The sequence below is a fragment of the Hyperolius riggenbachi genome, chromosome 2, assembly GCF_040937935.1.
Source record: "Hyperolius riggenbachi isolate aHypRig1 chromosome 2, aHypRig1.pri, whole genome shotgun sequence".
In the NCBI taxonomy this organism is placed as follows: domain Eukaryota; kingdom Metazoa; phylum Chordata; class Amphibia; order Anura; family Hyperoliidae; genus Hyperolius; species Hyperolius riggenbachi.
In genome coordinates this window covers 12,985,892-13,008,084 of record NC_090647.1, presented here as the reverse complement: position 1 = coordinate 13,008,084, position 22,193 = coordinate 12,985,892, and the positions used below count along the sequence as shown (strand labels likewise).

The window sequence follows — 22,193 nt, the reverse complement described above, 5'->3', positions numbered from 1 at the left end:
AAGAATCTTTATATTCGATCTAACCAAATAAATCAACTAAATTATCTAAATCGGGGAAAAAAAAAAACACAAGACCAATTTTACAATGTATGGGCACCTTTAGAGCTGCTGGACGAGCCTAATAGCGCGCATACATGGTACAATTCTTTCATTGCGTTCACTTATTCACATACCGAGGTGCAGAGAACAGGTAACACCCGCACACCCAAATCAGGAAACTTACCGAGCCTCCGACGCCGCCAAAGGGAGTGGCGTTTGGCTGTCCGAACAGGCTGGTGGTGGTCCCGAAGGCTGAGGCGGCGTTAGTGTTGGTGGTTGTGCCGAAGAGGCCCGTGGCTTGTGTGGGCTGCGTGCTTCCGAACAGACCCTGCGGAGAACAGAAACCTCAGTATAATCACCCTAACCCAGCTGACTGCATACACTGAGCCCAAGAGCTGACACTCACCATGGTGCTGGTCGCCGGCTGCCCCAGGGTGTTGGTGTTCCCGAATGAGAAGGCCGTGTTGGGTGTGGTAGTGGCTGTGCCGAAGGGCTTGTTGAACAGGCTGGTGGCCGGCTGAGCGGTTGGCTGTCCAAACAGATTCCCTGCATTGGTTCCGAAAGTGCCGGGGGCTGAAGAGAGAGAACATTTTACACTTCTGACCTCAGAACTGTCCGCATCCCTCCCAGCAGCCAATCTGAGCCCTCTCTACAGCCATCTATCATCCTGAGCCAAAATGGATGCCTGTGAGAAGTCTTCCCCAAAATCTGACCATCAAGGTCAGTGCCTGGCTGTCCCCCTGATCCTCTAATATTAGCCACAGACACTGAACAAGCATGCAGATCAGGGGGTTAAATCAATGTGGCAAATGCAGCCACTACTGCAGCCAAATAGTTCAGCAGGGCTGCCAGGTAACTGGTATTGTTTAAAATGAAATAAATATGGCAGCTTCCATATACCTCTCACTTCAGTTGACCTTTAAAGTGGCCCTGAACAGAAGGAAAACAGAGAAATGCACCCTGTATGTATTTAGAGACAGCTCACCCTGCTCTTACACAGGTCCTGGCGTCAGTAATTACTATTCCCCCGCCAGGCCGCCATGGACTCGGGAAAGACCTAACTTGGCTGCCAGCTGAATAACGCTGTTTTTATAGTAAAATGGGCTAAGTCTTTTGACGGCACCCAAATTACTGAGCGCCGCTATTGCCGTTCACATTACAGCGGCGCCCAAATTACTGAGCGCCGCTATAGCCGTTCACATTACAGCGGCACCCAAATTACTGAGCGCCGCTATTGCCGTTCACATTACAGCGGCACCCAAATTACTGAGCGCCGCTATTGCCGTTCACATTACGGCGGCACCCAAATTACTGAGCACCGCTATTGCCGTTCACATTACAGTTGCACCCAAATTACTGAGCGCCGCTATTGCCGTTCACATTACAGCGGCAAGCAAATTACTGCGCGCCGTTCACATTACAGCGGCACCCAAATTACTGAGCGCCGTTCACAGTACAGCGGCACCCAAATTACTGAGCGCCGTTCACAGTACAGCGGCACCCAAATTACTGAGCGCCGTTCACAGTACAGCAGCGCCCAAATTACTGAGCGCCGTTCACAGTACAGCAGCGCCCAAATTACTGAGCGCCGTTCACAGTACAGCAGCGCCCAAATTACTGAGCGCCGTTCACAGTACAGCAGCGCCCAAATTACTGAGCGCCGTTCACATTACAGCGGCACCCAAATTACTGAGCGCCGTTCACATTACAGCGGCACCCAAATTACTGAGCGCCGTTCACATTACAGCGGCACCCAAATTACTGAGCGACGTTCACATTACAGCGGCGCCCAAATTACTGAGCGCCGTTCACATTACAGCGGCGCCCAAATTACTGAGCGCCGTTCACATTACAGCGGCGCCCAAATTACTGAGCGCCGTTCACATTACAGCGGCAAGCAAATTACTGAGCGCCGTTCACATTACAGCGGCACCCAAATTACTGAGCGCCGTTCACATTACAGCGGCACCCAAATTACTGAGCGCCGTTCACATTACAGCGGCAAGCAAATTACTGAGCGCCGTTCACATTACAGCGGCACCCAAATTACTGAGCGCCGTTCACATTACAGCGGCACCCAAATTACTGAGCGCCGCTATTGCCGTTCACATTACAGCGGCGCCCAAATTTCCAGCGCCGTTTGTGTCGGTCTCAGATTCTGACTTCACATATGTGGTGCAACATTAATGAAGAACTAACAGCGGATTATGTATGTTTTTCGGATGTAAATACTATTATGTACTAGGGACATAATTAAAATCTTGTGATAAGCAAGACAAATAGGCAGATACAATGTGTGGGTTTTATGTACAGTAGCAATATTTATATTAAAACTATAGGGGATGAAATTGGAGAAATAGTGTATTTTTTCCTTGTTTTTCCCTTTAAAATGCATAGAAAATAAAGTACTTACTGAAAACAAATATCGCCCCAAAAAGCCCAATTGGTGGTGAACAGAAACAAGATGTAGATCATTTCATTGTGATTAGTAGTGATTAAGCTATTGGCAAATGAAAGGGATGGGCTCTGAAAGGTGAAAATCGCTCGTCCGTTAGGGTAAAAACCGCCTTGGGGTGAAGTGGTTAAAGAACAATTGAAGTGAGAAGTAGATGAAGGCTTCCATATTAATTTCCTGTTAAACAATACCATTTGCCTGGCAGCACTGCTGATCTATTTGGCTGTAGTAGTGTCTGAATCACACACCAGAAACAAGCATGGAGCTAATCTTGTCAGAAACACCTGATCTGCTGAATGCTTGTTCAGGGGCTATGGCTAAATGTATTAGAGGCAGAGGATCGGCAGGAGAGCCGGGCAATGTGCATTGATTAAAAGGAAATAAATATGGCAGCCTACATTTCTATCTCGCTTCAGTTGCGGATGAGAACCCTTTTCTATGTAATTTTTGTATATTCTATGTATGTAACTACAGGAATATAGTTTTACATAAGATTTGGGTCTAAGTGTTCAAATTATTTCAATGAGAAGTAACTGTTACAAATCTATATTGTGGCTAACAGCGGTCTGGTAACCCGTATAACTGGCTCTGGGAGAATTAACGCTAAAGCTCCCTAAAATAAAAAGCTAGTTATTCTATATTGTATTGGAACTATCAACCCCTCAATAACCTGCAGAGGTGACCCTCAGGAGACCCCACGGGTCACCCTACTGCAGTGCGCAGCTGACCCCACAGAAGACCTTACTGAAGACCTCAGGAGACCCCATGGGTAACCCTACTGGAGAGCTCAGCTGACCCCACAGAAGACCTTACTGAAGACCTCAGGAGACCCCACGGGTAACCCTACTGAAGACCTCAGGAGACCCCCACAGGTAACCCTACTGGAGAGCTCAGCTGACCCCACAGATGACCCATCAAAACGACAGAACTTACTTCCTCCAAAGACATTTTTATTTCCGAAGGAGAAGGAGTTGCTGGCGGGGGTGGTGCCAAACAGCCCTGTGGTGGCACTAGAAGTAGCGGTGGAGGGCCCAAACAAGCCGGTTCCTGTGGTTCCGCCCACCTGGTTCTGAGGCCCCTTCCTATTGGCCTGGTAATCTTCAAGACGCAGCTCCTAAACATGGAGAAAAGTGCATATATTCTCAATCCAAATCCACAGAACGTTCTCACGGCAGATCACATCGACATTGCATTAAAGCAGGGCTGTATCAAAATGTCCATCACCAACATGAAGCCTATGAATAGTGGAGAGGTCTGACAATCCAGAGTGCCAGAAACATCGGCACACAAATAGTCCCAGAAGTAGTGAGCAACGCGGGCATCATTCAATGCCACCACTTCCTGTAAGCTCAGAGCCCCAGGACCACTGCTTCTGACATCCCCTTCCTTGCTAGACCCCACCACCCCCTGTAAACTACATAACCTCCGACAGCACGTTTTACTCCCCAAACCAACACCACCACCCTCACCCCCTCGACAATGCAGGACCTCCATTCCTAACAACCCCCCCCCCCCCCCCTTTGCAGGACTTCCAACCCAATACCCCCCTCTGCACACAACCTCTGCCTCCGAGACTTCCCCCATTCCCACAGAGGACCTCAGCCACTGTCACTTCCATCCTGACCATAACCCCACTCCCTTCCTTGAACCACCCCGAGCTTTAACTACTCCCCCTTCAGGACTAATGCCCCCTAGGGATATTACAACTTGTCGCATCACATGACGGCAAAGGGCTGTCACTTTTAAGGCCTGCACTTTCCGTTATACTGATCAATGGACAGGGAAACGCTGTAACCCTTTAGTCAAGGCTCCTCCCATTATCCTGATCATATGACAGCAGATCGTTGTGACGCTTTAGTCAAGACTCCACCCATTATGTGACCACATGACAGCAGAGTGCTGTCTCTCTTCAGCCCTGGTTCCTCCCACTACCCGTGTCTGACATCACTACAACTACACAGCTTAGAAGAGATACTTATTATAACAGAGTGCCATAAAATCCACCAACAAGGTGTCCAGATGAGCTGAACCAGATCTCCCCCCACACTGCAGACAGATGGGCCGGGCTCTTACCTCCAGAGACTTGCTCTCATACTCCTTCATGGCAGTGATGCACTGGTGCTTGGTGCTGATGTTGGTGGTCACACCGCCCTTGGCCATGGTGTCTGTGCCAGATGGAGGCTGGAATTCAATCACATGACAGGAAGAAGAATTAACAGTCATCAGGTTTCTGGATGGACAGAGGTGAGGACAGATGAGCTCTAGGCCGGCCAGTCATAGTGGGAATACAGCGACACCAATCATTATGGAGGCAGACATATTGTCCTCCTAAATAACGCTAGTTTCCTGACTGTATAATAAATCTGTCCTACACCCCCTATGAGCCGCTCTATAGCAGCGTCTAGGATTACCAGCACATTGTGCCAAATCCGGTTCCTAACCATTTAGGGAGGCAATTGTGTGCTGGTACAGTGCAGACTTTTGCTGCATAGCCAACTTTAGCTTCAATTTATGCAGCTGCTGCATGTAAATACTCCATCTGGAAGCTACATAAAATCTGAATAGAACAAGTACACATTCTGCATCATCCTGGAATTAAACTGAAATCCCTACCAAAATCTCAGCTCTACTAGCCACCCCCTTTCCAAACAGGGCTGCGGAGTCAGTAAAATAATCCTCCAAATCAGATTCCTCAGTTTAGGACTCCACTGACTCAGACTCCTTTAAATTACATCAAAATCTTGTTGATTTCAAGTATGTTACATACAGTGGAGGAAATAATTATTTGACCCCTCACTGATTTTGTAAGTCTGTCCAATGACAAAGAAATGAAAAGTCTCAGAACAGTATCATTTCGATGGTAGGTTTATTTTAACAGTGGCAGATAGCACATCAAAAGGAAAATCGAAAAAATAAGCTTAAATAAAAGATAGCAACTGATTTGCATTTCATTGAGTGAAATAAGTTTTTGAACCCCTACCAACCATTAAGAGTTCTGGCTCCCACAGAGTGGTTAGACACTTCTACTCAATTAGTCACCCTCATTAAGGAAACCTGTCTTAACTAGTCACCTGTATAAAAGACACCTGTCCACAGAATCAATCAATCAAGCAGACTCCAAACTCTCCAACATGGGAAAGACCAAAGAGCTGTCCAAGGATGTCAGAGACAAAATTGTAGACCTGCACAAGGCTGGAATGGACTACAAAACCACTAGCAAGAAGCTGGGAGAGAAGGTGACAACTGTTGGTGCGATTGTTCGAAAATGGAAGGAGCACAAAATGACCATCAATCGACCTCGCTCTGGGGCTCCACGCAAGATCTCACCTCGTGGGGTGTCAATGGTTCTGAGAAAGGTGAAAAAGCATCCTAGAACTACACGGGAGGAGTTAGTGAATGACCTCAAATTAGCAGGGACCACAGTCACCAAGAAAACCATTGGAAACACATTACACCGCAATGGATTAAAATCCTGCAGGGCTCGCAAGGTTCCCCTGCTCAAGAAGGCACATGTGCAGGCCCGTCTGAAGTTTACCAATGAACACCTGAATGATTCTGTGAGTGACTGGGAGAAGGTGCTGTGGTCTGATGAGACCAAAATAGAGGTCTTTGGCATTAACTCAACTCGCTGTGTTTGGAGGAAGAAAAATGCTGCCTATGACCCCCAAAACACCGTCCCCACCGTCAAGCATGGGGGTGGAAACATTTTGCTTCGGGCGTGTTTTTCTGCTAAGGGCACAGGACAACTTAATCGCATTAACGGGAAAATGGACGGAGCCATGTATCATGAAATCCTGAACGACAACCTCCTTCCCTCTGCCAGGAAACTGAAAATGGGTCGTGGATGGGTGTTCCAGCACGACAATGACCCAAAACATACAGCAAAGGCAACAAAGGAGTGGCTCAAGAAGAAGCACATTAAGGTCATGGAGTGGCCTAGTCAGTCTCCGGACCTTAATCCAATAGAAAACCTATAAAGGGAGCTCAAGCTCAGAGTTGCACAGAGACAGCCTCGAAACCTTAGGGATTTAGAGATGATCTGCAAAGAGGAGTGGACCAACATTCCTACTAAAATGTGTGCAAACTTGGTCATCAATTACAAGAAACGTTTGACCTCTGTGCTTGCAAACGAGGGTTTTTCCACTAAGTATTAAAGAGACTCTGTAACATTAAAAAGATCCCCTGGGGGGTACTCACCTCGGGTGGGGGAAGCCTCCGGATCCTAATGAGGCTTCCCACGCCATCCTCTGTCCCACGGGGGTCTCGCCGCAGCCCTCCGAACAGCCGGCGACTGTGCCGACTGGAAGTTCAATATTTACCTTTGCTGGCTCCAGCGGGGGCGCTGTGGCTGCTCTCGGCTCCGAACTACACGGAAATACCCGATCTCATTCGTGTCCGCTCTACTGCGCAGGCGCAGGAAACTTGCGCCTGCGCAGTAGAGCAGATCCGACGGCGATCTGGTATTTCCGTGTAGTTCGGAGCCGACAGCCGTCAGAGCGCCTGCGCAGGAGCCAGGAAGGTAAATATTACGTCACCACTGCACGGAGGGCTGCAGCGAGACCCCCGAGGGATGGAGGACAGTGTGGGAAGCCTCATTAGGATCCGGAGGCTTCCCCCACCCGAGGTGAGTACTTCCCAGGGGATCTTTTTGACATTACAGATTCTCTTTAAGTCTTTTATTGTTAGAGGGTTCAAAAACTTATTTCACTCAATGAAATGCAAATCAGTTGCTATCTTTTATTTAAGGTTATTTTTTCGATTTTCCTTTTGATGTGCTATCTGCCACTGTTAAAATAAACCTACCATTGAAATGATACTGTTCTGAGACTTCATTTCTTTGTCATTGGACAAACTTACAAAATCAGCGAGGGGTCAAATAATTATTTCCTCCACTGTAAAAGGCATTTAATCACCATCAAAGCTTAGGAAGTTTACAGCTTTATTAACCTATTTTGGTTCCTGGACGTAGAAACTACGTCCAGGAACCATGCACGGTACCGCGCGCTCCTGCGGCCGATCGCGCGTGTGCACGCGCACTCCCGGCCGCGGATTCGGTAGCCACGGAATCAATGTATCGGGCTATGGTGCCCGATCACTGATTCCTCTCCCCCGCTGAAAAAGCGACAGCTTCTCTCGGAAGCTGTGCTTTTTCTGGCTATCTCCTTCCCGATGCGTCACTCTAAGCGTATGTTACGCTTAGAGTGACGTCATGTAAACAAAGGTATAGGTATAACCTTGATGCTGCAACCCCACTTCTTAATACAGCACCAGGGAGTCAACCAGTCCACACCCGTATCCACCAAGGGTGCAACAACAGTCCAAACGAAGAAAGACCGGGTCTCGACCTGGATTTTAGGCCAATTGGCCAATTTTTATTTGCAGACCCACAGTGCTAGAGCACAACGTTTCGACCAGATGGTCTTTAAGTAAGCACTTGATAAAGACCATCTGGTCGAAACGTTGTGCTCTAGCACTGTGGTTCTGCAAATAAAAATTGGCCAATTGGCCTAAAATCCAGGTCGAGACCCGGTCTTTCTTCGTTTGTCATGTAAACAAACTCATGGCCTCCATCTTGTGGCCAAAAAGTAAAACTACAACTAAAAAAATTAAAAACACAATTACATTATAAAACTATAGTTTACATCCCACCCTCCCAAAAATACCCAAATAAAATGATTAATAAAAAAAAAAAAAAAAAAAATAATAATATTACAATAAAAAAAAAAAAAAAACATGTAAATATTTACCTAAGGGTCTAAGCTTTTTAAATATCAATGTAAAGATGAAATATTTCTATATTTTTTTTTTATTTTAAACTTGTAAATAGTGATAGATGCAAAACGGAAAAAAATGCACCTTTATTTCCAAATAAAATATTGTCGCCATACATTGTGATAGGGACATAATTTTAACGGTGTAATAACCGGGACATATGGGCAAATACAATACGTGAGTTTTAATTATGGAGGCATGTATTTTAAAACTATAATGGCTGAAAACTGAGAAAATTATTTTTTCCGTTTTTTTCTTATTCTTCCTGTTAAAATGCATTTACAGTAAAGTGGCTCTTAGCAAAATGTACCCCCCAAAGAAAGTCTAATTGGTGGCGGAAAAAACAAGATATAGATCAGTTCATTGTGATAAGTAGTGATAAAGTTATAGGCTAATGAATGGGAGGTGAACATTTCTCACGTGAAAACGACTGAACGCGAATGGGTTAAAGAGACACTGAAGCGAAAAAAAAAATACGATATAATGAATTGGTTGTGTAGAACAGCTAAGAAATATAGCATTAAGGCCCATACACGCGTCGGATTTTCCCGAACGACGGGTCGTTTGAACGTCCAGTCGTCCGCACGCCAAATCGGGCGTGTGTACAGTCCGTCGTTCAGGAGATAAGACTGATTTTGATTTAGAAACAAAAAGCTCTTGGCCAGGAGGCTGACACTCTACCCTGTCAGCCATCCTGGCCTGTCATTGTCAATGTGAATGCCCCAGCATATCAGATATAGAAAAGGCCAGGGCCAATTTCTGCAAGCGGCAGATCTATACACTGGAACCCAGCTGATACAGGGTTCCAGTCAATCTTATTAAACAGACAAAGACTAACTTAATTTGTAATCACCAACCTCAAATTTAACGATTCAAATTAATTGATTTCATGAACAAAGGGAGTGTATAAACTTGCACACAAAATTTGCATAAACCTGCATCAATACAGATCAGGCTTATGCTGGGAATACAAGTTACGTTTTCAGCATTCGATTCTCTGCGTAATCTGTTAGCCATTCGATTCCCTGCTCGAGTCTTATCTTCTGCTCGTTTTCTTATCTTTTTACCATTCATTTCTAGAAGAAATTGAGCGGAACAGAATCGAGCGGAGAATTGAGCATGTCGGAATCTATAGATCGAACGGAGACTCGAACGCGGAAAACGCAACGTGTATTAACAGCATTATTCTTACAGCAGAGATGTTATCTATAATATATAAAAGATTCTTGTGTACACAAATATACATTTTACAATCAGATAGGTTTATCTAACTTTACAAATACAGTGTGCTTTATTGCAACACAAACAGCTATTACTGAATATCTACAAGTTATTTATGAGGGCTATTCTATGAGAAATAGAACAGTTTATCATATTTTCTCTTGATTACTGTTTACATTTATTAGGCGTTAGAGCATTTCTCCCCAACTCCAGGTACCCAAATATTGCTCCGACTCCTCAGCCCTGTTTCTAAATGCCCAATTTACAGCCCTCGCACCCATGCGCTGCATATTCTCTGGTTGGCAGAGAGGCGTTATTTATTTTATGTAAAAACGCCAACATATTACGCAGCGCTAGACATACATTGTAACAAGGGGTGACAGACATAGGTAGCATACCTAGCACACGGTTATACAACATAACACAAGGTTATACATGCAAACGGGTGGGGGAAATGGAGACCCTGCCAAAGGCTTACAATGTAAAGGCATTGTACTCACATTGAACTTTATGGTGGTTCCGGTGGGAGCTGCAGAAAATGTAGACCCGCCAAAGAGGTTTGTGGCCGTCCCAAAAGGGTTGGTGGTGGTGCTGGTGTTCCCGAAGAGTCCGCCAGCACTTGTGCTTGTTCCAAAAGCTGCAGAGAGAACATAGAGCCGGCTATGAACACCGAACGACTACCGACTTCCCTACATCTCAGGACACAAAGGCTCGTCTGCCACATGGAGGCGCACATAAAAGTAAAGAGCTCGTACCCACTATAATGCAAGCTGTGCTCATTTCAGCAACACGCATCATAGAGAGACAGAGAGAGATAGGGAACGCATTCAGAGCTGCTCACAGATCCCACTAATGTAGCGAGCAGCAACGGGTCATCACAGCACCACTCTGCATGCACTTTTATATGCAACACAATGCTGTTCCATTCCATGTTACCCAGAGAGAGAAACACCACAAGAGAGCAACAGAGGTGCTGCGTATCGCTGGGTGACACCGGCTACAATGGTGCACAGTGGTTCTAAATCTGGAGGTAGGAACCCTGCAAGTGTCATACGTGCATTCACTGAACCCTTCATAGTTGTGCGCGCGCCATGCACCTGTAGCACATAAAACCACTGAGCTCAAAGAACAATACCAATACAAAATGCCAGTGCACAGAGTAGAATTCTGGCACTAGATGAAGCATCCAGTAGTGGTGTCAACTTAAAGGGAACCTAAACTCAGAGGGATATGGACGTTTCCTTTTAAACAATACCAGTTGCTTGGCATTCCTGCTGGTCTCTTTGGCTGCAGTAGTGGCTGAATTACACACCTGAAACAAGCATGCAGCTAATCTAGTCTGACTTCAGTCAGAGCACCTGATCTGCATGCTTGTTCAGGGGCTGTGGTGAAAGTATTAGAGATACAGGATCAGCAGGAGAGTCAGGCAACTGGTATTATTTTACAAGGAAAAAATAGCTGTCCTCAGTTTAGGTTCCTGTGCTCACAGTAATCCACAATCCAACATAAGCAGAGCCAGGCACTCAGTAAGTTCCAGGCGTTATCATCCATACACAGATTAGTGGGTACATCAATGGACAGACAGTAGGGAGCAGTGTGGGTACAGACTGCGGCCTGACAGCCGAGTAACTCGGCAAAAGTGCCTCTGACGAAGCGGAAGTAGTCTGCGAAACCTGTCAGGCTGCAATCTGAACCCACACTGCCGTCTATGTACCACTAATCTGTGTATAGATAATAAATCCTGGAGTTTTACCCAGTGCCCGGCTCTCTATCCAATAAAACATGCATGTCACACGCAAAAACATAACTCCATGAATATTTACTGGACCGTTCCGAACACACCTCCGCCGGACCCCTGAGACAGACTCACCGAGCCTCTGGGGTTACATCACAATGCAGGTGAAGAACCACTGGACTAGCAAAAGTAAAGACTTTTATACAGAACCAGAAGGTAGCCATACAGAATTCAACCAAAACTTTTTTTTTTATTTTCACTAAAGATGTAAAGTCATTTTTATTCAATAATTCTGTATCATCCATAGTGGAGAATTCTGATTTCGGGGTATTTGCCTTCTGCAAGGTCACCTCAATAGTCACACAAAGCTTAGATCAACCTACAGCATCAGTGACCATGTGATCAAATAAACAGCCTAGGTTGTGAAGTCACTGGAGGGGCGGAGTTACATGCAGTAATAGAGCTATAGTGTTTCTGATGCTAACACCAGGATATTTAACTTTATAGTGGGTTGAATAATTTACTACATTCTTCTGTAGGTCACTACAGGGTCTCTTAACCACCCTGGCGTTCTGATTAAATCGCCAGGGTGGCTGCGGGAGGGTTTTTTTTAAATAAAAAAAAAAACTATTTCATGCAGCCAACTGAAAGTTGGCTGCATGAAAGCCCACTAGAGGGCGCTCCGGAGGCGATCTTCCGATCGCCTCCGGCGCCCAGAATAAACAAGGAAGGCCGCAATGAGCGGCCTTCCTTGTTTTGCTTATATCGTCGCCATAGCGACGAGCGGAGTGACGTCATCGACGTCAGCCGACGTCCTGACGTCAGCCGCCTCCGATCCAGCCGTTAGCGCTGGCCGGAACTTTTTGTTCCGGCTACGCTGGGCTCAGGCGGCTGGGGGGACCCTCTTTCGCCGCTGCTCGCGGCGGATCGCCGCAGAGCGGCGGCGATCAGGCAGCACACGCGGCTGGCAAAGTGCCGGCTGCGTGTGCTGCTTTTTATTTGATGAAAATCGGCCCAGCAGGGCCTGAGCGGCGACCTCCGGCGGTGTTGGACGAGCTGAGCTCGTCCAGACCGCTCAGGTGGTTAAATGATTTCCCGATTCCACACCTCACCCTTTTTTAAACATGCCATTAATGTTGGGGGTGGGATTTGAGGTTTAGAGGCGTATCCCATCACCACCTATAGATCAGGTTATTTTATGGAAAGCTGTAGCACAGTCTGATCAGTCACTCACTGCCGAATGTCGATGGCTTGGTCTGTCCGAAGGCATTGCTCTGCTGGGAAGCAAAGAGACCCCCTCCGGCATTCGTAGACCCGAACAAGGAGTTTGTTGTACCGGTTGCTGCTCCGAAGCCGAAGGCGGAGCTGGTGGAGGAGGCTGCTGGCTGGTTAAAGGTGCTGGCTCCAAACAGTCCACCTGGAAGGAGACAGAATCAATAACTGATCAATACCAGGATAGTCTGTCCTCTGTTTACCCGAACACATCCTAACAAGCTACTGCAACAACAGAGCAACAAATGTGCTCCTAGTGCTTCAGGGGAACCTGAAGCAATAAAAATATGGAGGCTGACGTATTTATTTCCTTTTAAAAGGTTACCCGAAGTGACATGATGCAATAGACATGGGTATGTACAGTGCCACAATAATCTATGCGGTGTTCCTTTCTCTGCCAGAAAGAGTTAAATATCAGGTATGTAAGTGGCTGACTCAGTCCTGACAGACAGGAAGTGACTACAGCGTGACCCTCACTGATAAGAAATTACAACTATAAAACACTTTCCTAGCAGAAAATGGCTTCTGAGAGCAGGCAAGAGATAACAAGGGTCAATAGTTCATAGATTTTAGCTCTGGCATACTTCAATAAATGTGCCATTGGGCAAAAACAGTTAAATCTTAAAAAAAAAAAAAAAAGCTAGCTTTAAACATAAAATAAAACTGGAATATCTTAAAAAGTCATTTTTAGGAGAAGGAAGATCGATACAATCGTTTATTTTCGCCTCAGGTGTCCTTTAAGCAATACCAGTTGCCTGGCTGTTCTGTTGCTCTAATTGGCTGCAGTATTGTCTTAATCACACCAGAAACAAGCATGCAGCTAATCTTGTCAGGTCTGAAAATATTGTTAGAAACACCTGACCTGAGGCATGCTTGTTCGGTGGGGCTGTGGCTAAAAGTATAATGCCTGGTACACACCATGTACAATCCCCTCATTTCTGCTGTGGGGAATGGGATGACTTTAGGTGTAATGTGAACCCAGCCTGAGCCTCTGCAACCCGCACATACAGCAATGGAGATTGGCAATGACCGGCTTGTATATGTGGATCGCATGCAGCTTGGCATCGGGACAACACAAAACAACCACCACCGCTTTTTATTGGGCCAATGTCAAGACTAATGTCATTCGGAAACATAAGAATCTTATGGACAATCTGAGCAGCAATTAAATGGTTCTACTTACGGCAACCCCCCCCGCCCCCACCACAAGAGGAAATGACATCATTCTCCCCGTCGCTGGCATGCATGGCATTTTGCCGCCCGGTCACTTTGGCGCAGGATAAGCCGAATGATGGCTCACCCTGCTGCCGTACACATTCCGGGCGGTATTGATTACCATTTCCCCTCCGAGTCGTAGCAACCTCGGAAGCAGAAGCCCTTCAGAGATTGCCATATCCCCAGATTACCCTTGTGCAGTCACAGAGATTGTATTATGTCTATGGTGACGCCCAGGTAAGGCACAGCGCGGTGCACACGCCAAAACAACCTGCTTCACCATCGCTGGCCAGCGAACACTCTGCGCACATCTCGCCCTTACCTGGCTTAGTCTGCGTGGTTCCAAACAAGCCACCACTGTTGTTGTTGGTGCCAAAAGCAGAAGTTCCGAATCCGGTAGCCTGTGTGGTGCCGAAGGCGGTATCTGTAACCAGGACAAGATGTGACACCAGAATCAGACATCTATCAATATCACCATAGCTTCATCATGTATACTGACATAAGCCTGGCACATGCTACGGCCATCCAGCGGACTCCGCCTCCGGTCATATGAAAGTACAGCCACCCCCCAAACTCTGCTTCCAGGCATATGACACAGTACAGCCATCCACCGGCCTCCTCCTCCTTCCATATGACACACAGTACAGCCATCAACCGGCCTCCTCCTCCTTCCACATGACACACAGTACAGCCATCAACCGGCCTCCTCCTCCTTCCATATGACACACAGTACAGCCATCAACCGGCCTCCTCCTCCTTCCATATGACACACAGTACAGTCATCAACCGGCCTCCTCCTCCTTCCATATGACACACAGTACAGCCATCAACCGGCCTCCTCCTCCTTCCATGACACACAGTACAGTCATCAACCGGCCTCCTCCTCCTTCCATATGACACACAGTACAGCCATCAACCGGCCTCCTCCTCCTTCCACATGACACACAGTACAGCCATCCACCAGACTCCGCCTCCAGTCACATGACAGTACAGCCATCCACCACACTCCGCCTCCAGGCATATGACACAGTACAGCCATCCACCGGCCTCCTCCTGCCACATGACACACAGTACAGCCATCCACCAGACTCCGCCTCCAGTCACATGACAGTACAGCCATCCACCACACTCCGCCTCCAGGCATATGACACAGTACAGCCATCCACCGGCCTCCTCCTGCCACATGACACACAGTACAGCCATCCACCAGACTCCGCCTCCAGTCACATGACAGTACAGCCATCCACCACACTCCGCCTCCAGGCATATGACACAGTACAGCCATCCACCGGCCTCCTCCCACATGACACACAGTACAGCCATCCACCAGACTCCGCCTCCAGTCACATGACAGTACAGCCATCCACCACACTCCGCCTCCAGGCATATGACACAGTACAGCCATCCACCGGCCTCCTCCTGCCACATGACACACAGTACAGCCATCCACCAGACTCCGCCTCCAGGCATATGACAGTACAGCCATCCACCACACTCCGCCTCCAGGCATATGACACAGTACAGCCATCCACCGGCCTCCTCCTGCCACATGACACACAGTACAGCCATCCACCAGACTCCGCCTCCAGGCATATGACACAGTACAGCCATGTACTGCAGAGGCATCTTGTCATGACAATACAGCCATCCACCGGCCTCCTCCTCCTTCCATATGACACACAGTACAGCCATCCACCGGCCTCCTCCTCCTTCCATATGACACACAGTACAGCCATCCACCGGCCTCCTCCTCCTTCCATATGACACACAGTACAGCCATCAACCGGCCTCCTCCTCCTTCCACATGACACACAGTACAGCCATCAACCGGCCTCCTCCTCCTTCCACATGACACACAGTACAGCCATCAACCGGCTTCCTCCTCCTTCCACATGACACACAGTACAGCCATCAACCAGCCTCCTCCTCCTTCCATATGACACACAGTACAGCCATCAACCGGCCTCCTCCTCCTTCCACATGACACACAGTACAGCCATCAACCGGCCTCCTCCTCCTTCCATATGACACACAGTACAGCCATCAACCGGCCTCCTCCTCCTTCCACATGACACACAGTACAGCCATCAACCGGCCTCCTCCTCCTTCCATATGACACACAGTACAGCCATCCACCAGACTCCGCCTCCAGTCACATGACACAATACAGCCATCCACAGGAACTGAACACTTCCTTGTCTGCTGAGGAGCACAGGATGGAGTCTTACCTGAGCTAGCATAGCAGTTTTCATGATAACTTTGTACCACCCCCCAGTACAGACCCCGAGGATGTATCAGAATGTGACACGCAAACAATGCAAGTCCATTACCATCCCCGGCCTTCTCCAGCCAGTCTGCCCAAGAGAAGTGCGCCCTCTACGTATCTCTACAGCAGCCGGTGGATATGTAGAGGGCGCACTTCTCTTGCGCAGACTGGCCGCGACTGCAGGAAGTTACGGGACGCGATATCTGCAATACACAAGGCCAAAGAAGGCGGCATGGGAGCGATCCGTGCGCATGGGGCTGGAGGAAGGTATGTATAAAAAAGACTTTTATCGTTAATGGTCTCTGGTACACTTTAAGCTTCCTGTCCTAATAGACGTCCTGGGAAAACTAATTTATTCCGGTGTCACTGCAGGGCCGCATTCTATACTTCCTGTATCACCATGATCTGCATGTTATACTGAGTGAGATTACGCCATGCTCACATTAAAAGACGGAATTACAGGTACTCACTTTGGCCAAAGGTGGACGTCGTACCAAACGCTCCGGTTCCCCCTCCGAAGGGGGATGAGAAGGATTTGTTAAACATGACGACGTCTGTTTGCAAACTTCATAAAACTGCAGAGACAGAGAGAGAGAAAAGGCACACTAGTGTGAGTTATATTACAGTGGTATTCTCATAAACACTTTATTTCCCTCTACAGCATTAAACACTTAAGCCCAACTGGACGAGATTTCTCGTCCAGTTGGGCTGCGCGCGCTCCCGCGGGCCCCCCGTGCGCATCCCCGCTGCTGGCCGCTAGCCCACCGATCAGTGAAAGGGATTATAAATCCCTTTCGCTGATCGGACCCCCCGGAGAAAAGCCGACAGCGTCTCTTCAGACGCTGCGGCTTTTCTGAGCTCTGGTCTCCTTTCTTCTGCCTGGGAGCGAGATCGATCGCTCCCAGGACTTTTTGATTCTGGCCATCTTGTGGCCAAATAGCAAATTACACCCAAAACACACTTGGTATTAAATAAATACTTTTAAATTCATTAAAAAACCCCTGTTTACCTCCCACACCAAAAAATACCCACATACAAGTTTAAATAATAAAAAAAAAAAAATTACAATAATAAAAAAAACAAACAAACATAAATAGTTACCTAAGGGTCTGAACTTTTTAAATATGCATGTCAAAGGAGTACATCAATATGATTTAATAAATTATGGGCTTCTAAATAGTGATGGACGCAAATTGAAAAAAATGCACCTTTATTTCCAAATAAAATATTGTCGCCATACATTGTGATAGGGACATAATTTTAACGGTGTAATACCCGGGGCATATGGGCAAATACAATACGTGAGTTTTAATTATGGAGGCATGTATTAGTTTAAAACTATAATGGCTGAAAACTGAGAAATAATGAATTTTTTCAGTTTTTTTCTTATTCATTCTGTTAAAATGCATTTACAGTAAAGTGGCTCTTAGCAAAATGTACCACCCACAGAAAGCCTAATTGGTGGCGGAAAAAAACAAGATATAGATCAATTCATTGTGATGAGTAGTGATAAAGTTATTGGCAAATGAATGGGGGGTGAAAGTTGCTCGGATGTAAAAAAATTTCAACCCTTCGGGCTTAAAGTGAACCTTAAGTGTCCCAAAAAAAATGAGTTTTACTCACCTGGGGCTTACCTCAGCCCCCTGCAGCTGATCGGTGCCCACGACGAGTCGCTCTGATGCTCCGGGTCCCGCTGGAGGCCACTTCCGGTTTCGCCGTCAGGACCCGTCAGGCTGGGGAACGCGGCTGATACTACGCGTTCCCAGCCAAAATAGCACCCCTATGCGGCCATATGTCCGCATACGGGTGCCTATGCGGACATATGGCCGCATAGGGGTGCTATTTTGGCTGGGAACGCGTAGTATCAGCCGCGTTCCCCAGCCTGACGGGTCCTGACGGCGAAACCGAAAGTGGCCCCCCGCGGGACCCGGAGCATCAGAGCGACTCGTCGTGGGCACCGATCAGCTGCAGGGGGCTGAGGTAAGCCCCAGGTGAGTAAAACTCATTTTTTTGGGGACACTTAAGGTACACTTTAAAGAGACTCCGTAACAAAAATTGCATCCTGTTTTTTATCATCCTACAAGTTCCAAAAGCTATTCTAATGTGTTCTGGCTTACTGCAGCACTTTCTGCTATCACAGTCTCTGTAATAAATCAACTTCTCTCTCTCTTGTCAGACTTGTCAGCCTGTGTCTGGAAGGCTGCCAAGTTCTTCAGTGTTGTGGTTCTGCTATGCACTCCCCCCTCAGGGGGGAAAGAAACACACAAATGATCTCTTGAGATTCAAAAGGAAGGGTGTATACAGCCTGCTTGAGTATGGATGTATTTTCTATGTGTGGACATACTGTACATCAACCTACTTCCTGTTTTGGTGGCCATTTTGTTTGTTTATAAACAAACTTTTAAAAACTGTTTTTAACCACTTTTAATGCGGCGAGGAGCGGCGAAATTGTGACAGAGGGTAATAGGAGATGTCCCCTAACGCACTGGTATGTTTACTTTTGTGCGATTTTAACAATACAGATTCTCTTTAAGTGGTTAAACACAGTAAAGAATCTAAAATACAATGAGGCTGCTCTGATGTGAATGCATAGTTGCACCTAGCAGAAGCTGACAGATCGGTTTTATTTCCACTGAGCCCGAATCCAGGATGAATCTGCAGTATTTCCGCACTTGTGAGCTGCCCGGGGAAACGCTGCCTATCTGCAGCATGGCTAGCTGTCCAGATCGCACATCGGCGCACGCAGCTGGATCACTATAGCAGTGAATGGCAGAGGTTGTAGCCACGCAGCAGGACAGGAGCCACCGCAGCAGTATCACAATGGCCACGGCTCCCGGGGGAAATAAGCCCATATCATTGCCGGCAAATTATCAGATGTACTGCTAGAGAAGCAGGGCTGTGGAGTCGGTCCAAAAATCCACCGACTCCGACTCCTCAGTTTAGGATTCCACCGACTCCGACTCCACGACTCCGACTCCTCTAATTTGCATATTACAATTTTGTTGATTAAAAGTATGTAACATGAAATTCGTCTCCTAACTGCCAACGCTTAGGAATTTTACAAGACAACTGAAGTGAGAAGGATATGTAGACTACTATATTTATTCCCTTTAGACTAAAACTAGTCCTTGGTAAGAGTACTTGTAAAAGATACAGACCAGAACAAAGAACATCTATCAGGCCCTAGGCAATGTAAGTGTGGGTACATGTAAGAATGATGTGCAGGTACTCTGCAGGGGAATGAGGAGATTCTTCCTCTATTACACATTCTTCATGCACAATCTGAACAAGGTTTATGGGTGACAGACAACACCTCTGTGTTCAATGTGCACAACATTCTCAGTGGATTCCCTGCAGCTCTGTGGGGAGTGCATATGTAGAGTATAGTACTACTGTGTAACAAAGTAAACCTGAGACAGATGAAATTAAAGTTTTATACATACCTGGGGCTTCCTCCAGCCGCCTTCATCATAATCAGTCCCTCGTTGTCCTCCTCCACCACCTGGATCTTCTGCTATGAGTCCAGGTACTTGAGCCAGTCAGGCGTAGTGCGCATGCACACACTCCACCGCCAGGAGCATACTACACCTGTGCAGCACTATTGCGCAGGTGCAGAATGTTCCTGGCTGTGGGAGCGGCATGCGGCCGGACAGCGCTGACTGGCTGAATTACCAGGACTCATAGCAGAAGATCCGGGTGGTGGAGGACAGCGAGGGACTGATTAGCCTGAAGGGGGCTGGAGGAAGCCCCAGGTATGTATAAAACTTTACTTTTCATCCGTCTCAGTTAACCTTTAATTTGTATTCACCAAACCAAATTTTAATAACATATCACATTATTTGATTTCATCAGCAAAGGGAGTGCATACATTTGCATAAATCAGCATCAATGCAGAATTATTTCCATCTCATTGACCATCTCTATTAGTGACACAGCTACACATCAGGCTTTATTCTTACAGCATAGATGTTATTTAGTATATATATAAGAGATTCCTGTGTACACATCATATATACAGTCACAATCAGATATGTATATCTGACCTTAAAAATACGGGGACTGCTTTATTGAAGCAGCACAAGTAACTAATTTTGATTTGTTTATTTCATTTTTGTGGACTAAGCACAGCTATTACTGTATATATACTGTATATATACACATTATTTTTAATGACTATTATCAGAGAAATAGAACATTTTATCATATTTTCTATTTTAATTACAGTTACAAATTCATTGGGAGTCGGAGTCGGTGCATTTTTTCCTGACTCCGACTCCAGGCACCCAAAATTGCCCGACTCCACGACTCCGACTCCACAGCCCTGTAGAGAAGTACTGTATTTTTGTAAGACTCACTTTTTCTCCCCCCAAATGCAGGGAGTTCCTGACTTGTGAACGCTGCCAATACCAACTTCCAACCCGCTGTAATGTCGGGGACTCCCTGTACTGTACCCATGCAGAGAAGGACACGGCATAGAGGAGGACACAAGGGAGAGTCAAGGAGGAGAAAGGCAGACACATGGGGACATAAGAGGGACAGAGGAGGAAACAGGGAGACAAGAGGTACATAGGGGGCATAATCCACAAAATGCCCTTTCACCATGGAGGCACCAGGTTTAGTATATATTTCCCCCCTGGTTTTTGTCCTGTAAACCTAGGTGTGTCTTATAGTCTGAGAAATTCAGTAATTAGTGAGCAAATAAAGAATATAAAGTTCTCCGCTTCTTCCTGGATACAGCAGAAGTTGTACGCCTTTACACATTACGATCATTCTGACTGGCTATGGCAGGCTTATCAATTAGCAGCAAAATGAACTTCGGCCCCATTCATACCGCGTATCGCAAAACACCAGCAAAAAACACTAGCGCTTTATAAAACTATTTTCCGGTGATTTTTCACTGCACAGGAAAGCAATTTTGAAGTGATTGCATTTTGTGATTCTTTAACATTTAAATAAAATCGCTCCAAAATGCTGCATGCACATGTTTGAGATTTCAGGAAACCGCTAATCACTGGGGATTGCCATAGTGTGAACACTACCATTGATTTACATTGCCACAGAGCATTTTCATATATCTACAAGCTGAAATCGCTAGTAAAGCGCTCCAGTGTAAATGAGGCCCAAGCACGAGTTTTAACCCTTAAAAACCATCAGATGGTTTTTGCCATTAATTGTATGCCTTGTACAACGCTTTAGACCAGGCATGGGCAAACTTGGCCCTCCAGCTGTTAAGGGACTACAAGTCCCACAATGCATTTGCCTTTATGAGGCATGACTGTGGCTGTCAGACTCCTGCAATGCATTGTGGGACTTGTAGTTCCTCAACAGCTGGAGGGCCAAGTTTGCCCATGCCCACTTTAGACTATAGATGAAAGTTGATGACAGGACCCATACATTTAGCAATTTTGGCGGCCGATCGACCAAGAGACAGATTCCTCTGATAGGATCAGATTGGAGAGAGATCTGTTGGCCACCATAAACCACAGGCAGATTTCTGATCGGTTTCAGCATTAAATGTGTAGAGAATCTGCAGCACGGTTCAGTCGCTTCCCGGCCGCCTCCCCCTCAAACGTTGCCCCCGCATTAATATATCACTGTCCGGTGTCCGCAATCCTTTTCCGGATTCGTGCCCCAAGTAGTTGCCAGCGTACAGCATGAGAGGTGCATGTGACGTCACGTGTGTGCCCCGCATACAGTTCACCAGAAATCACGCGGGGTGCAAATCCGGAGTGCAGACAGCGGACATGTAAAGTATTAACGCAGGGCCCTTCAACGAGTACATTTGAAATCGGCACCAGTAGACTTGGGCGCAGGATACAGCCAGTATATATGGCTGATCCTGCTGCTGCACAAGTCCCGGCTGCGTTAATTACTATTCCCCCTCCAGGTCCACGTGGATAGTGAGGGAATGAAATAATTCGGCTTCCAGCAATTGCTGGAGGCCGAATTATTGTGATTTTTAACAGGGCTGTGGAGTCGGTACAAAAATCTTCCGACTCCAACTCCTCAGTTTATGAAACCACGACTCCGACTCCGGGTACCCAAAATGGCTCCGACTCCACAGTCCTGGGGCTGTGGAGTCGGTACAAAAATCTTCCGACTCCAACTCCTCAGTTTATGAAACCACGACTCCAACTCCGACTACCCAAAATGGCTCCGACTCCTTAGTCTAATACTTAACAGGGCTGTTGATTTTGTACAAAAATCATCAGACTCCG

General features: G+C 46.8%; 1 protein-coding gene across 3 annotated transcripts in view; it reads right to left on the bottom strand.

Moving 5' to 3' along the window:
• Positions 1–22,193, bottom strand: part of NUP98 (nucleoporin 98 and 96 precursor) — a 133,522-nt gene that overhangs the window by 106,538 nt on the left and 4,791 nt on the right. For 2 of the 3 annotated variants that reach the window (XM_068266492.1, XM_068266491.1), the window contains exons 2-9: positions 16,446–16,550; positions 14,032–14,133; positions 12,457–12,639; positions 9,988–10,124; positions 4,568–4,675; positions 3,428–3,608; positions 446–612; positions 224–367 (exon numbers count right to left, since the gene is read on the bottom strand). In XM_068266492.1, coding sequence (XP_068122593.1) covers positions 224–367; positions 446–612; positions 3,428–3,608; positions 4,568–4,675; positions 9,988–10,124; positions 12,457–12,639; positions 14,032–14,133; positions 16,446–16,521 — 1,098 coding nt within the window. In that variant the 5' untranslated portion in view covers positions 16,522–16,550. The remainder of the gene's footprint in view (positions 1–223; positions 368–445; positions 613–3,427; positions 3,609–4,567; positions 4,676–9,987; positions 10,125–12,456; positions 12,640–14,031; positions 14,134–16,445; positions 16,551–22,193) is intronic. The other variant, XM_068266493.1, reaches the window with a different exon arrangement.